The sequence below is a fragment of the Myotis davidii genome, unplaced genomic scaffold (assembly GCF_000327345.1).
Source record: "Myotis davidii unplaced genomic scaffold, ASM32734v1 scaffold214, whole genome shotgun sequence".
Lineage (NCBI taxonomy): Eukaryota > Metazoa > Chordata > Mammalia > Chiroptera > Vespertilionidae > Myotis > Myotis davidii.
In genome coordinates this window covers 2113936-2130595 of record NW_006285782.1, presented here as the reverse complement: position 1 = coordinate 2130595, position 16660 = coordinate 2113936, and the positions used below count along the sequence as shown (strand labels likewise).

The 16660-nt window shown below is 51.4% G+C and overlaps 2 protein-coding genes across 2 annotated transcripts in view; both read left to right on the top strand.

The window, feature by feature from the left end:
* FAM180A (family with sequence similarity 180 member A) overlaps positions 1–14736 on the top strand; it is a 17433-nt gene extending 2697 nt beyond the window's left edge. Inside the window, exons 2-3 of the mRNA XM_006756704.2 lie at positions 9500–9600; positions 11059–14736. Of these exons, the coding sequence (XP_006756767.1) occupies positions 9500–9600; positions 11059–11403 (446 nt within the window). The 3' untranslated portion in view covers positions 11404–14736. The remainder of the gene's footprint in view (positions 1–9499; positions 9601–11058) is intronic.
* Positions 14737–16398: 1662 nt separating this feature from the next.
* SLC13A4 (solute carrier family 13 (sodium/sulfate symporter), member 4) overlaps positions 16399–16660 on the top strand; it is a 44736-nt gene continuing 44474 nt past the window's right edge. Inside the window, exon 1 of the mRNA XM_015559424.1 lies at positions 16399–16434. The gene's annotated coding sequence lies outside the window, so the exon portion shown is untranslated. The remainder of the gene's footprint in view (positions 16435–16660) is intronic.

Below are 16660 nucleotides of genomic sequence, written 5' to 3'. Positions count from 1 at the left end.
CAAGCCCCAAACCCAGGCCTCTGCCCTGACCTGGAATCCACCCGTGCCCTCCTGGCTCATCGGTGGACGCTCAGCCTCTGAGCCACACGCATCCCGCGAATTATTTCTTTTTAAAGCAGCGTCATAGGGAAGGAAGGGCAGCCCCCAGGTGCGTGGCGGCATCTGTCATTCTCGGTGCCCTTGTTCTTATCAGGAGGGAAGCCCGGGGCCTGAGGTCCGTGCCTTGGAAGTGCTGGCGGCCTAGGGGGCGCATTAGAGGACACCCCGCTTACTGCCCAGGCACCCCCGGAGCAGGCGCTGTGCTGACCTCGGGCAGGTGAGGACACTGAGTGAGACGGAACGTGCCCAGATCACTCCGCAGCAAGGACCGCGCTGATCCTGACTCCCCACCCCTCTGGCCTCAGGGTCCGGCTGTCACTCACCCCCCTCCATCCCCTCAGCAGCCCCGAGGCCCCCGGGAGGGGGTGGGGGGCGGGCGGGGACCGTCTGGCCGCGAGGAGCGGCTCACAGAAGCCCTCGCAGAAGCGCTCCCGTTGCACCCGGCGCCTGGCCCAGCGCCTGGCTCGCTCCGAAGACGGCTGTGTTTCTAAAGGGCTGGCCCGGGAGCAAAAAGTAAATGACATCAGGAGGATCTGGCACAAGATCTTTATAAACCAGAGCTTTTCCTTTCCACACCCACCGCCTTTTCCATGCGGCTGCCACTGATTCATTAACAATGCGGCTGTGTTTGGCGGGAAGTGGTCTGCAGTTGGAACCCCTTCCAACAAGCGCGGCACAAGTTCGGGGTGCGGCTCCGTGGGACCCGCGGGCGCCTGGATGCGGCTCTGGTACCCTGAACCTCTTGGGGTGGGAGGAAGAGGCAGGTTTTAGCCCAGATTATAAAAAGCCAAAGGGAAGGCCGGGCTCCAGGTCAAAACAGGCTCCTTCCTTTAGAGAAGCTTCTCCCATGCGTCTGAGCAAGGGGGCTTGGAGGGCTAAGGCGCCCGCCTTGCCTGGGACCATGGAAAGCAGCTCCTCCCCGGCCAGAGCAGGGGCTCCTGGGAGACAAAGGCAGGACACGGGCTTCAGGGGACGACATCTGCTCTCTGACAATTAGCCAGGACCTGGACCGGCGCATAAGTTCTAAAATCACGCTGTTAGGAGGAGAGAGACTTCGTGAAGCACTCGGTGTGAAAGAATGGAGTTTAGGGGCGAATTTCGTTCATGTGTTTCTATGGGATCATTTATTCATTCAACAAACAGTCATGGGCAGGATGCTAGGCACTGGGAAGACAGTGAGTGACCAAAAGGGACACACCCCGTGCCTTGGCAGAGCTGACATCTAGTGACGGGAAGCAGACACGTATAGAAATAAAACATCTGGTGTGTCAGATGGCAATAACGTATGGGCAGGTTAGAGGGTATCCAGGATAATTATTTTAAATAAGGGCTCCCTGAGGCGGTCACTGAAGACCTGAAGGAAACGTGGGTGTTTCAGGCAGAAGGAACAGAAGTGCAAAGGCCTGTGGCAGAAGCATGCCTGGGGGCTCAAGGAGCAGTGAGAAGCCTGTAGCTGGTGGCATGAGCCGGGAGAGTAGCAGATGAGCTCAGACGTAGTGAGAAGCCACATCATGTAGCACAGGTGGCATTTGAAGAAATATGGGAAGCCAGCAAGGGTTCTGGGCAGAGGAGTGACATCGGACCTACGCTTGCACAGAACCACTTTAGGTGCTGCGTGAAGAACAGAATGAGGGCGGGAGCCAAGAATGGAAGCAGAGGCACCAGTAGGAGAGGTGCTCAAGGCTTGGACCGGGGAGCCAGCAAGGATGTGGCAAGAAATAGCCAGATTCCAGATCTATTTTGAAGGTAGAGCCAAGACTACTCGCTGATTAGTTAGATTCGAAATGTGAAAGAAAAAGTCAAGGGCGGCTCTCAGGTGTTGGGCCCGAGCAACTGAGAGAGATGGAAAGGTGGCAGAGAAGTAGGAGATCTGTGTGTGTGCGTGCATGTGTGTGCGTGTGCATGTGTATGTGCGTGTGTGTGTGCGTGCGGGCATGTGTGTGTGCTGGGGGCTAGGATTGGCCTGGGAATCAGGAGAGAACTGTAGCATGTCCAGAAGGAGATTCCTGTAGGCAGCTGCATATATAAAAGTCTGGCCTGGAAATACTGAGCTGGAAGTCAGTAGGGAAGTGAGGGCAGCTAGACGAGTGGACGCCCCAGTGAGGCCAGAACTCTGCAATCTGAGAGGAGGGTGGGGAGGAAGAGCAGACGGCGAGGCAGGATTTTTTTTTTTTTAATCAAAGAAGTAACACGTTTTCATGTTGATGTGAAAGACCCAGTGGAGAGGGAAAGGGAGCCATGTAGGAGAGGAGGGTGGAGAGGTGAGCAACAGTTTTCTCGGAGACTTCACGCTCGTGGGAAAGTTGGCTCTAGACAGGAGCGTGCCCACAGTCACAGAAGAGAACTCGGTATCTGGGCAAGAGGCAGGTGACTGGTTTAAGGGGGAAGCAGATGGGGTGAAATCATCGTCTATGTCACAGTGAAATGGAGTGAGAAATGGGAGAAATGGTCCGGAAGCATGTCAGGGCCCGTGCGAGAATAACGATGAATTTCAAGTGAGACCATGGGTGTGTTCCCCCCTCCCCCCCACATTCAGGTGCACCGGTGCAGGTGTGGGAAAGGTGAGGAGGTGGGTTGTGCTTTATGCCAAGTGATTGCAAAGGAGCAAAGAGGGGGCAGAGGAGGGGAGGATATGTGTCAGAGTGTGATCACAGGGCTGTAGGCATTTGGCCTTGCATAGCACATTATAAATCAGAGTCAGAGATTTTTTTTAATATGTGTGCTTCATTTAATATGTTACAGACCATATCCATTCATTTATTCACAATGAACATTATCCTTTCTATAGTTATTCAGAACCGAGGAACACCCAGTCTTTGGCAGATGTGCCTACGAAAAGATAGCATTGTTCACCTATTGGCGAGAGTGGGTTTTGGAGCCTGTGAGATCTGGGTTTTCATTGCAGCCCTAGAGCAAGCAAATCAGATGGCCTAGGACTGTGGTCGGCACACTGCGGCTCACGAGCCACATGCGGCTCTTTGGCCCCTTCAGTGTGGCTCTTCCACAAAATACCACGTGCGGGTGTGCACATACAGTGGGATTGAAACTTCGTGGCCCATGCACAGAAGTCGGTATTTTGTGGAAGAGCCACACTCAAGGGGCCAAAGAGCCGAATGTGGCTCACGAGTCGCAGTTTGCCGAGCCGCAGTTTGCCAACCACTGGCCTAGGCCAAGTTTCTTAACCTCCAAGTTTCTTCATCTCTACACAGGACAGGAATACTTACCTCACACGGTGCACGTGGAAAGCAAAAAGCACGCTGATGGGCGCCCAGTGGGCTCGTGAGCTGTTGTTAGTCCGAGCGCCACATTTTAACAACTTCGGTCTGAGGTCCAAATGTGTCTTTCCACAGAAGACGTGGACAGAACACGCTGTGACACATGGTTCCTGCCTGTCTGGGTCCAATTTCTGCACTAACTCAGTGCATGTGGCATGACCTTCAGCGAGTGAATCATTTGTTCTGTGCTGGTCTGTCCAACAGAATCATAACCACTCAATTTCTCCCTGAGGCTCAGCTGTGCAGGGCGTGCAGGAGGCGGGGGGAGCTCACAGCCCCCGCCCCGAGGCCAGCCGTGCGGGAGACGCCATGCGGGGAGACTGGGAGTCCTCGTGTCCCTGGTCACACTGCGTGGCCCTCCTGGCACAATCACATCCTGAAAAATCGCTGGAGACTGGCTGGGCGGGGAGCACTGAGTGGAGAAGAAAGAAACAAACTGGCCCAGTTTTACACCAAAAAAGTACACAAAGTCAGTGATTGTGACAAAACTGTGCCAGCAGTCTTCTTGCCCGAAGCTCGATGCTCAGTGATGCAGACGGGGGCATGGTCCTCCTGCCAGTCCCTGGTCTCCCCAGCCTGCCCCCTCTCCTCCGTCAGAAGAGGCGTCCCTGCCGATGGCAGCTGGGAAGCACTCAGGTCTCCTCCTCTCAGCCCTGCAAAGACTGCGCTGCCCCGAAGCTGACAGCGAGAAGGAGTCGAACCTAAAATGACCTCCATAAATTTGGGAGATGGGGCGGAAGGGAAAGGAAGCAAACCCAGCAAAGCATGAATGGGAGAGTCTCCAGGGATGTTGTGTTCTGTTGTTGTCTTTTTTTTTTTTTTAATAGCTGGGTTTTTAAGAAATCATTCCAAAATATAGGCATTGAGCCTGCACTCAGAGCCCCGCTACCGAGTCACGCAGTCACCGGGGTCCAGGGGAGCTGGCGGTTGCCGGCAGATGTGCGATGTGTAGGATGGACGCAGGCACCACAAGGACAGAGGAGGAAGTGCACTGTGCGGCCGGGCTCACGGAAAGGCCCTGGGGACAGGGCTGTTTTTCTCGCCAAGCGGGAGCGAGTGTAGGTTAAAGCTTCACACGCACACCTCTGGGAGCTGGCCAGCCTTTGTTTCGGCCACTTATATTCTGGCAGGGTCCAGACTTCCCCTTTATGGGCAAAACCACCTGGAGTGACTGAAGGTTAACATTGTACCTGGACGTTGGGACATGGAGCAGACACAGGCTGCAGCGAGTCCAGTGGAGAGGAAGGTATCCTGTCTCATTCCTGAGGAGGGAGGCCCGGGCGGCGCTGAGATGCCCCCCAGCTCACTGCACCTGCAGCAATGCCAGGGGTGCCTGCAGGAGGCAGGGGCACTGGCTGGGGGTGGGAGGAGGGCGGAGCCCCCCCTTTTCACATTCCTGTGCTCCCCACACACTTCCAGAAGCAATCGTCCATCCCCTGGCTGGTGTAGAGGCTGAAGTTATTTCTCACAATCTTTCCCAAACTCTGTCATTATTTTTGAAAGGATGAGAACAACGCTTCCATGATGAACCTCCGCTTTGAATCAGGAGGTATTTCCTTCCCACCTCTTGAGGACGAGGGGGCCCTGGGTGAGCATGTTGGAGTGTTGCTGTCCCAGGGAAACGAATGAGTGAAGAAAGGCAGGTCTAGCCGGTGAATAACCTCCCCAGAGGCAGCCCCCAAGTCTGTGACAGGCAGCAGAAAGGCTCCGTGCCCGTGCCCGGGACACCCGTCCCCTCCTGTCCCCTTCACCTGCCGGGTGAGAATGCCTTTAAGGCACCCAATCCCTTTAATGTCGCAGTAAGAGAAAGGCTGGGAGAAGAATGAAAGAAGTAAAGTTGCTCTCAGATCCTATCCCAAGAAGAGGGCTCCTCACACCTTCGTGGGAGGAGCGCCCAGAAACAGGTCACATCTTGGTCTTGGACCAGCTCTGGTCCTGGTGTCGTCTCCCGCCAACGAGAAAGCGCAGTCGGAGCACACGCCCTCTCGCGTCTCTACTTTGCCTCCATCTCTTCAGATGAGCCTGCAAGGCCTCCGATGGGAGTGAACTTTGCATTTTGGCGCCGTGTTCTTGGCTGTGGATCTGGACAGCCCAATGGTCATCAACCCGGCCTGCCCGTTATAACCACCTGGGAGCCATAAACAGTCCTGATGCCTACATCCACCCCAGAGACACCGTGAAAGGGCCTGAGAGGTGGATGTGGCATTTGAGTTTTTAAAAACTCCCAGGTGATTCTAATGTACAGTCAAGGTTGAGAGCCACTGGGCTCACCTCAGAGTGGCCATCTGGCCGAGGCACCACCGTCTATACAGCCTCGGGCAAGCACCTGCTGGTTCCCAGCCTTGGCTGCCATTAGGAGCCTCTAGGAAGCTGCCAAAAATCTACTGTCCCAGTTCCCCCCTCATTTGACTAAATCAGAACCTATGAAGCAGGGACAGGACACCAGTATTTTATTATTTTTTAATCCTCACCCCAGAATATTTTTCCATTGATTTTTAGAGAGAGAGGAAGGGAGAGGGAAGGATAGAAATAGAGAAGTGGGAGAAACACATTGATTGGCAGGGCCAGGGAGGAGCCTGTGACCGAGGTACATGCCCTTGATTGGAATTGAACCTGGAACCTTTCAGACCGCAGACCGACGCGCTATCCCCTGAGCCAAACCAGTGAGGGCCGGCACAGTAGTTTTTAAAGCCCTTGCTCGATGCTAATGTGCGGTCAAGGTTTTGGACCCGATGCCTAGGAGCCGCCTCACTCTCCTGAGCCACTCCTAAAACTACAGGCAGAGGCAGTGAGCGAACAGAGGCGAAGCCCCAAATCTCTGATTCTGTGAGGAAATGGCCAGTTTTCTGGCAACGAGAACAAATTCTGCTAAAATGCGAGGCTAGGAAATACTACTCCAGTCATAGCTCCTTCCCACAGTGGTCTGAGGGAGCAGAGGTCACTGCCGGGCAAGGCTCCCCCAGGGCATGGATTTCGTCAGCCAACAGCGGCGCCTAGCACTCAGCCTGGAAGCCTGCCAGGACCTGCTGGAGGCAGAACCCTACAACCATCTTTATCCTAACCCAAGAGGAACTCGCGGTATAGATAATAAATGAGTACAGAGAAAGCAATCTTACAGCAATACTCCACCAACCAGCTCTTTCCAGGGAGTGGAGATTCCTACCAGTGAGCTTTTCAGGAAATGTCTTTATATCAAAGATGTTTCATGTTTATTACTTCAGGTCAATTTTTTCTAAGATGCTTATGCAGCCCCCTGCCTTCTTTAACACAGTACCCTGGATGTCAGTGGGCCCGTTCTCGATGGTCCCAGGACACCAGTATCAAGAAGCAGAGCTGGCATGCATGGCGAGGCAAATTGCTTTGCCCAACTTTAGGGGGCGCTCCTTACCTGGGAGCCTCAGGTTCTTTACAGTTAGTTGCCCAGTTTTCTGGGAGATCACAACCCAGTGTCTTGGAGAAGCTGTACCTTTTTCTTTCTTTTTTAAAAATGACATGATTTAGTTTAAGTGCTTCCCAGATATAAACTCCTCAAGTGGTACAATGTGTCCATTTACTGCTCCTGGATTCAAGGTACCAAGCCATATAGAGAATCTTACTTCCTCATTTATGCATTTGGGAGCATCTTCTGTAATATGAGATTTAACCAAAATCTCTCTATGCAATTATTTATGTCTTGTTTTTAATTGCTGTGTTGGTGGTTTGAGCCCAGTCAGGGCTTGAATAGTTATTTTGGTGGCAGCACACTGCAGCAGAAAGAAGAGTCATCTAAGATTAAGGGGATCTGGCTAATCTACACTAATAATAGACAAATATGTAAATTGACCGTGCCTCTGCAACACCCCACAGCCAATCAGGTGGGAATATGCAAATTAATGGGACAAAGATGGTGGTGGCCATGGAGCCAGCCGGAGTGGGCAGGAGGCTTGGGTCACGCCCGGCAACAAAGGAAATCAAGCTTCCCACCTGCCTGGGCCGGTCACGGAAGGAGGGGTCTGTGAGCAGTGGCCACGGAGCAGGCCAGAGCAAGTGAGAGGCTTGGGTTGCCCAGGTCAGCTGCCAAGGGAGGGGCCTGCAAATGGCCCTCAGCCCCTCACCCAGGCTGGCCACGCCCCCCCCAGCAGGGACCCTCACTCCATGGGGGCGTGGCTGGCCTGCAAACTTCCCCAGCCCCTCGCCCAGGCCAGCACTGTCCCCAGTTGGGACCCCCACCCCAGTGGGGGCATGGCCGGCCTGCAAAACACCACAGGCCCCTTGCCCAGGCTACCCTACCCCCCAAGAGAACCTCCACCCTGATCTGGGACACCCTTCAGGGCAAACCAGCCGGCCCCCACCTGTGCACCAGGCCTCTATACTAATAAAAGGGTAATATGCTAATTAGACTGGGAGACCTTCCAGGAGACCTTCCGGATATTCTTCTGGACAAAGCCATGGTGACAGGGCTGAGGTAGAGGTGGTTAGAGGCCAAGAGGGCAGGGCAGTTGTGGGTGGCCAGGCTGGTAGGGGGGCGGGGCCTTTGGAGGTAAGCAGACCAGTAAGTCCCAGATTGCGAGAGGGATGTCTGACTGCCAGTTTAGGCCTGATCCCACAGGCAGTCAGACATCCCCTGAGGGATCCCAGATTGGAGAGGGTGCAGGCTGGGCTGAGGGACACCCCCCCCCTCACAAATTTTGTGCACCAGGCCACTAGTGATTTAATATTTGACATCACCCTGGTCCCAGTTACCTTAGGTGCAAGAAGCTGTGCCTTTTTCTATCAGCTGGCAGCAGGCTTGGCAATCATGGGGCTGTGGGGGTAGGCATGACTGTCTGCTCTGATACGACCCAGAGAACTGCAATGTATAATGATTATTCCTACACTCTGTAACATTCTGTCTCTTCTTTCACTTGGCCTCATAAGGTCTTAGTTCTCCCTACTCTCTACCCATAGCAGCCCATCCATCTTCCTCCAGCTACTGTTTCCAAACGCAACCACAAAGAAACAGCATTAGTGAGTCATTGACTTTGTCCCAAATGCATTTCCAAGTCAGCGGATCCTTGGGAGGAAGCCTAAGCCTGGCTCCACACTCCCCTAGAGCCACCTGTCAGGGTCTTGGGCAGCTCTCTCCCTTTCCTTTGTCACCTGTGTCCAGATTCTTGGCAGCTGTACTTCAGACGGCGGGGGAATAGCAGAAGCCTGATCCTCTGATGAAAAGTGTTCTCAATAAATAGAAACCAGCACTTCATACTGATCAGATGCTACAATGTGCATTACCATTAGAGAACAGTATTATTAGGGGACTCATTTGTTCCATGTGTAGAGGTTTGTTGTTTGCTCATTTCTGTTTGATTTTAACATAAGTTCCCTTGACATATAGGATAGGCAAAAGTAGGTTTACAGTTGTGAGTACTTGAAACACAGAGTTAAAAAAGCTATTGCAATAATCAGGACCTGCCCTAGCCAGTTTGGCTCAGTGGATGGAGTGCAGGCCTGTGGACTGAAGTGTCCCAGGTTCGATTCCAGTCAAGGGCACATGCCTGGTTGTGGTCTCGATCCCCAGTAGGGGGCGTGCAGGAGGCAGCCAATCAATGATTCTCTCTCATCACTGGTGTTTATCTCTCCCTCTCCCTTCCTATCTGAAGTCAATAAAAATATATTTAAAAATAAATAAAAATAAAATGTTTATTTAAAAATAAACAATAATCATCATGACCTGCATGTCTTTCTCCACACAAACAACCATAAACCTACTTTTGCCCACCCCTGTACACTACATACAGGGTGTCCGAAAAATGGATACATACTTTAACAGCTGATAGCTCAACTTTGAAAATGAAATGTATTTTAATGAACACTGCCTTTGTAATTATTCAGAGTGTGTGTACACATTTTTGGGGACACCCATATTTTTCCAAGCTTTCTGGGATGGTTCTGATAAGCAGCCATGTCTGAAATCACTGGTCTGAAACAGGAACATCTGACATGCCTGGGAGCTTCCGGGACACATCAGAGCTGCCTGTCATCTCTCCCGCTCACTGACCACCACAGCTTCCAGTCCATCACGTTCAAGGCGGGCTGGCTGACCTCAAGGTTACAGAGGGGAGGGCCAAGTGCACAGCTGCTGGAGCCTCTGCTTTTGTTTCTTGCAGCCGTGCTGTTCCCAGCTGCCCATCGGCCGAAGAGATCGTCCTCAATACCCTTGAACCCCGTCCTGCAGAGCTCCCTGGAGGAAGTAGAACTGCTCTACGAGGTAGGCAGAGGCGCAAGTGGCCACATCACCCCGAAGGCGTTGCAACTTTTCTGTTTGTTGGAGGAATGACCTGAGTCCCTGAGAATGAGTGGCCCTGGCTGCCTTAGGGACTGGCCTGGACTCCTTTGTGGGGCCATCAAATCGTGGCCATCCAGAGTAAGGTATTCCTCACATCGCCTCTCCTTTCCCACATGCCAAACAGGGAGAGATGGCATTAGGAGATCACTAGGGGCAACATTAGGGATTTAGGTTGGGCCCCAGGTGCCACTCCCAGCACCCTAGCAGCAGAGTCAATAGTCTCGAGCAAATGCCAGGAGGCAGGACTCATCATAGGGTTCAGGCAATGCCAAGCCGTTTGCCTGGTGGAGCTCTGTCTCAGGTAACTGCCCAGTTTCTGACCATCTCGGCACCCCAAAGGATCTCTTCCTCTGCCCGCATCTCCACCACTCAGACCCGCTTCTCCAAACCACAGGTGCATTTCCCAAAGGCCCCTTGATCCAATTCAGCGATAAAATTCCAGGCTCAAGGTCTGAGCTTTAGTTCTGGTCCTGCCACTCATCAGCCATGTGACCTTGCAGCAGCCACCGTGTCTCTGGGCCCGGATCTCCTCAAATGTTAAATGAGGGAGACAGTGATCTCCAAAACTCCCCTCCTGCCTTGACATCCTCTGGCATCCTCCATGTTCCAGAACTCTCCGGCTAAGAAAGAGACAGCCTGCTGCAGGCAGGTCCTACCACGGGGAACTCACTGGGAAATGCATAGCCTTCACCGAGTCCTGAACGTGGGAGTCATATCACAGGTCCCTTTGAGAAAGACAGGAGCGTGGAGATGGGTGGAGCGGGGAAGCTGGAAGCAGACACAAGTTAGAACCCCGAGTCCAAGGGGTGTTTACTGGGTCCTGATGTGAGTCCAGCACTGAGCAAGGGATGCATGCAGCAGGTCCCACCCCCAATCACAAAGAACGGGTGAGAATTGAGGACAAACCTCTGTGTCCCACTTAAGTCCTAGCACCGTTCTCTGTGTCCTTCAATCCCCAGCTTCTGATTTAAAATTATCAGAAATAGCTCATGACTTAGAAAATCTTCGGTGGGTGGGAGGGAGAAAGGGAAGAATGGGTTAATCTGGGAAACCAAAAATAATAAATAGTCATTAAATAGTGGCTTTGTACCAGGGACAATGTTTGTCCCAGGGTGTCCATAATTGTCTTATTTACTTCCCACAACAGCCCTGTAGAGTATTTTTGCTGCTAACCATTTCACAGAGGAGGAAAGTGAGGCTCAGGGACGTGCAGTAAGTCACCCAAGTCGGTGGGAATGTCAGAACTGGAACCCAGGTCTCCTGGATTCCAACGCTCTTTCCACAGCCGCCTCCCCCAAGGAAGGCAGGTGAGGATGAGAACAGTGGTGTCCTCCACAATGCCCAGGGCTTCATGTGTTTCCATACCCCATGTCTCACCAGCTCCTGCTAGCTGAGCTGGACATCGGCCCCGACCTGCAGATCTCCATCAAGGATGAGGAGCTTGCCTCCCTCAGGAAGGCCTCTGACTTCCGCACCGTCTGCAATGATGTGATCCCCAAGCGCATCCCGGACATCCGACGGCTCAGCGCCAGCCTCGCCAGCCTCCCCGGCATCCTGAAGAAAGAGGACTTTGAAAGGACAGCGCTGACCCTGGCCTACGCGGCCTACCGCACAGCCCTGTCCCAAGGGCATCAGAAGGACATCTGGGCCCAGTCCCTCCTCAGCCTTTTCCAGGCCCTGAGGCGTGACCTGATGCGGTCCTCAGGCTCCAGAGTGTCTGCCTGAGAGGCAGGCCCACACCAGGACCTCGGAGCAGGGCCCAGCACACACAGTAATCCAGAAATTCTTCATTCTCTACACCACTTATAGAGGCCAGCAGCAAAACACATGCCACCAGCTCAGAGTAGCAGAGATAAAATAATTCAGCCCCATGCTCTTTCCCCGTGGTAGCTTCCTGACAGGCACATCTGATTCATGTCATAAGGTGACCTGGGCCGGAAGAAAGGGCTGGAGTGGTCATTCAAGGTGCCTCCAGAGGCCGAGCGGTCTGCCTGTGACATGCAGTCTAAGAGCGGCTTCCGCGCTGAGTGACTGCCACAAACCCCCACGAGGGAGGACAGAGCTGGAGCAGACATCATAGAGGTTTGAGCATGGTGGGATATGGGGGACAGAGTTCTTTGGTCCTAAGAAATCAGGGTGCTGGGTTAAATGCACATTTTTCTGAAGGCTCTGTAGTAAGATACAACAAAGCTAGAGCAACAGCCGAGTAAGTACTTTGTTAGCCAAGGATAGGCTCTTCAATTTTTCTAAAAGTCGCCGAGAAGAATGAGTTAGAAAACTGGTAATTGTCTGACCTGTATGTCTTGACTCTTCTTATGTGAGGGCTGGTCTACTACAAACAGGCAATGCCTTGTCTTCTGAACAGGGAAGCCACGCTAATGCAGAGAGGTCATGCCAGCAAAGAGGGGGCCCCGCGGCCTCGCTGTTCTGTCCTCACTCAGATCACTTAGCATCATCAGAGACTCGGTGCTCCAAATACAACTGATTTTCAGACGACAGAATTTTACCCTTTCCAGGCCAGTTTTTCATGTTAGCGATATTGACTTGATACCTTTTGAAACTACGCAGATGGAATGCCTTCAGCTTTTATTTAGTAGCTCTGAAACATCCGAAGGAAGGAGTTGGATAACTTAATCTCTAAGGTTCTTCGACTCCTGACATTTCCAGTCATTTATCTAACTGTGGGACAGTGCACCGGGACCCGCGAGGCCTGCCTGACTACTGTGCCAGCCCGGCAGGTCCCAGGCTTGGCTAATTCTGTCTCGGGGTGAGCTCTTCTGCTGCCTTCCTCGCTGTCAGGCGAGAAGAGTGCGCTTTTCTCTGTGACCAGCATCACTTGCTTTTTGCATTTTGTTCTTCCGTAGCTTACATCCACTAAAAATCGGATGGCTAGGCTTGTTATTCCCCTGCACTAAGAGTTACTAGCTGAAGGCCTCTGCTGAGCGAAGCGCCTGGGTTCCAGGAAAGAGTCCCCACTCGCTCAGAGATCGCTCTGCCCCCCCCTCACCCCCCAGGTTTACAGCCTGGTCCTGGAGGCTAACGTCCAAGTAGTCTGATCTTTGAATGAGTGAGGATTCGTTGGGCTAAATTTGATTTTGAAATGGGTATTTAACAATTGTCATTTGATGATCACAAAAGCTGGTCTGGACTTCTTTAAAATCGTTGAACATGTGCGCGTTGCCTAGCAGCCCGAGCTGCGTGGTCTGTTTGGAGAGGTACTAGAATGCAGGAAGGAGGTACCAGAGAAAAACATAGCTTTGCATCCTGATGGTCTCAGACGCAGAAGATAATAACTCACGCCCCCTCCTTCTTGTTCTCTGATGGCACTGCTCATTTACCGCCCTCAAATGCACACTGAGGACAAACGCTTTTTTTGCTCATTTTTCCTCTTCCTGAAAATATCGGTTCTCTTTCACATGCTCTCCTAGTCTCTTTTTTAAGTTTAGTTTGTGTCTCTGCAGCTCTCTCTTGGGCTTGATTCTGATTCTCTTTGCCCCCATTTCTTGAAGCCGCTCCCGGTGCCCTGGGGTTGACATTTGCACACTATCTCGGCCGCCCGCATCGTACCCTGAGCACCCTGGCTTTCGGCCTCCTTTGATTATCACTGTCTGATGAAAACAAAGATCAAAGTAGAGACAGGGGTGGGACTGCCCACAGGCAGGTTAGCCTCACAATATACCTTCACTGTACTTCTCCTTGATGTGAGATTTGAAGGGGGTTAGTAGAGGCCTCAGCCGCTAGACACTGTACAATAACTACCCTGACCACCAGTCTTGCATCCTATGCTGGGATGCCACTCCATCGGAAGGGGGTCTGGGAGCTTTCAGTCACCTGCTGGAAAGGTGGTCCCCTGGTTACCCTGTCATGCTATGCATGGCTGCTCCAAGTCGGGGGGTCCGTGAGTGGGAGGATGATTCCCAGACCAGGGAGAGCAACCAGCGGTGGTTCATTCGCCCTGTAACAAAATAGTAAAGGCCCTTCTGTATTCATGAATTCGGGTCCATGTTTGTGTGGCAATACAGGATTGAAAAAATAGAAAAAGAAAAGTCATGAGCTATTTTAAAGACAAGTAGATATTTCATTTTCAGTAACTAGATACTTCAACATTATTTTAGTCTGAATACAAATTAGTTGTTTACCCACAGAAAATTTTATAACCATGACTTCATTTACATCCAAAATCAAATGTTACACTCATGACCGCCACCCCAAAACCCGCCTCTCTGCCCAATGCACAGAAAGTAGAAGACTGGACAGAAACGAAATCTTCCATTTGCCTCATTAATGCCACACTGTACACACCACAGTCACAACTGAGTCACAATGTGTCACATTTACTCGTAAACGGAACAGTTTGGGGTGTGATGTTTGTAGTGGAAATTTGAGGAGCTAGAAATTCTGGAAGTTTCCTCCATAGTTGGCATCCTCACGGCTACGTCTGGTGTCACTCAAGAGACTTTGCAAAATGTCTATGTGCTGTCATTGCTCTCTTACCTCCCCTTGACTCTAGCTGAAAGAGAATCACATAAGCGGTCAGTCAGAAGGTATTTCCACAGGTAAACTGATCTAAGATCAAATGCTTATTAAATGACTTTACATGGCACCCCTTACTTTCCTAACCCTTTTTGATGTCTTACTTTTTTTATTATAGTAAATAAAGACAAAAAACCACCACACAAATTAACCATCCGAACCATTTTTAACTGTAGGGAGATGTTAAAAATTAACTATATGCACATTGTTCTGTGACAGATCTCTCGAACTTTTTCATCCTGAAAAGATGGTATCTATGGAACGATAACTCCCCTTTTCCTGTCCCCCCAGCCCCTGGCGACTACCATTCCACGTTTTGTTTCTAAGAGTTTGACTACTTTCAATACCTTATATAAGTGGTATTTATCTTACATTTCTTAAGTGTTGTATTCTGGAAAATGCTTTCTGCAACTGAAAAGTGGCTAGAGCTCTGAAGAACTACTGGTCTTACTGTGTCACTCACCTTACCTAATTTTATTTAACAAATATTCACTATGGTGTAATAAATAAGTCACGATGGAGTTATTAGGCTCAGTGGAATCTTTGTTATCTCAGATTATCTCACCCAGAAATTTGAAGTGGTTCGGGGGGTTAACAGCAATGTTGATTTCTACAGCTATTTATTATTATCCAGTCTCTTTAATATTTGCCACCAAACATCACACATGTGGCACTGTCCATACTGAGTTTCAAAATCATCACAAAAAAGAAAGTTCAAATGTAGTAAATACCATCGTCTTTAACAGGCATTTAAAGAGATATGCCATCACAGCCCATCCTGTAACAAAAAGATAACTTCTCAGGGGGCCTAGGCTGTCCAGGGTTGCACCTGCCTTAGAAGTCAGGAAGAACTGGTTTTCTGGAGTCAGTTTTCCAGTCACTTTAACTTTAGCCTGGGGACCATTTCCAGCTGGTTGATCTATAGATCTTGGGACGCCATTCCTCACATTCCATGAATTCATGAGAACGTGGGTTTCATAGCCCTTGACTCTGCTCAGCGTCTCTCAGATCAAGGCAATGCTCCAAGAACCACCAGTTACAGAACGTTTGTGTTTTCTTTCTTTCCTTCCTTCCTTGCCCCAAATCCACATGTCATTTCTGAGAAGGGCTAACAGCTTCTCCTGATCTGTAAGCAGCGAAAGTCCAGAGTCCCCCTGCTGCAAAGGCCCTGTCCCCGAACTTGACAGCTTCTCCCCTGTCCTCCCCTCTCCGCGCAGCCCGGCCAAAGGACGCCTTCTGTTTCTTCTTTGGTAAAAAGCCTCAGAGAAGGGCATTGGAGCACCTACTCAGGCCAGAAAGACCACTGACGTCTGGGCACCAAGTGCCTCTGAGGTGAGACTGGCATCTAGACCTTTCCAGATAGGCAGCTGTCCTTCCCATTCTCCCTAAGAAGGTCTGGGCGTTCTTACAGGCTGACACCTCTGCTGACTCGGACGTGTTATCAAACGCGCTTTGCCACCAGGGAAGTCTGGAAGGGTTAATACTGTGCACTCTGGGGCAAATGTCTCCAGAATTAGTCTTTTCTTTTCTCCCGGCCCCTAGACACATCCTCCTCCGAAGGCCTACTCAGCAGTGGCTCTCCCAGAGCAAGGTCTGTGTCCCTGAGTCCCCTACGACAGAGCGGTGCCTGGGGACGCGGGATTAGGTTTCCAATGATGGTCCTCACTCCAGCCCCTAGGATGTTTGAGAAACAAAAATAAGCTTTGCAAGTTGCCTAAGTTCTGCAGAATCAGCAGGCCCCTGTTGGGTCCAATCAAGAAGTGCCTTCGGAACAGAGCCTGACTCCTTCTTTCGGCCGCGCTGATTGGCTGTGGGAATGGGCGGGGCTACTGCCTCTGCCCGGCTTCCCATAGGTGAATGGAAGTGAAGGTGGGCCTCCAGCAAGATTTTGTCCCGTGACAACTTGGAATGTCTGGGGACTTTTTTTTTTTCCTTGCTCCAGAGGCCCTGGGCTCAAGGCAACTCATCAGTGGGAAATCAATTGGAAGGAAAGACATTTGAACCCAGTTAAGGTGCCAGGTCCCAGGAAAGAAGCCCAGCCCCATCTGAAGTCTGCATCCTCTGCTGACAAACTTGGGGGGCCCTGGCTTAAGGAAAGGGGGTACTAGGTTTTTTGGGGTTTTTTAAGGGAAGAAGGGGTCCAGTGAAGGAGCACAGGCATGAAGTTGCATCCTCTGCTGACAAACTTGGGGGGCCCTGATTTAAGGAAAGGGGGTACTGGGTGTTTGTTCTTAAGGGTAAGAAGGGGTCCAGTGAAGGAGCACAGGTATGAAATGAAACTGGCACTGCCCAAAAGAGGCCACAGAGGAAGACAATGATGGAGGGCACGGTGTCCTCTTGGCATCTTTAAGTTTGAAAGCCTTTCAATGACTTCTTCAAGGCCAATCAGCTACCGAAGAGGTGGAATTTTGATTGATTAAGGGGGCCTTTGCTGGCCCTAGCATGCAGT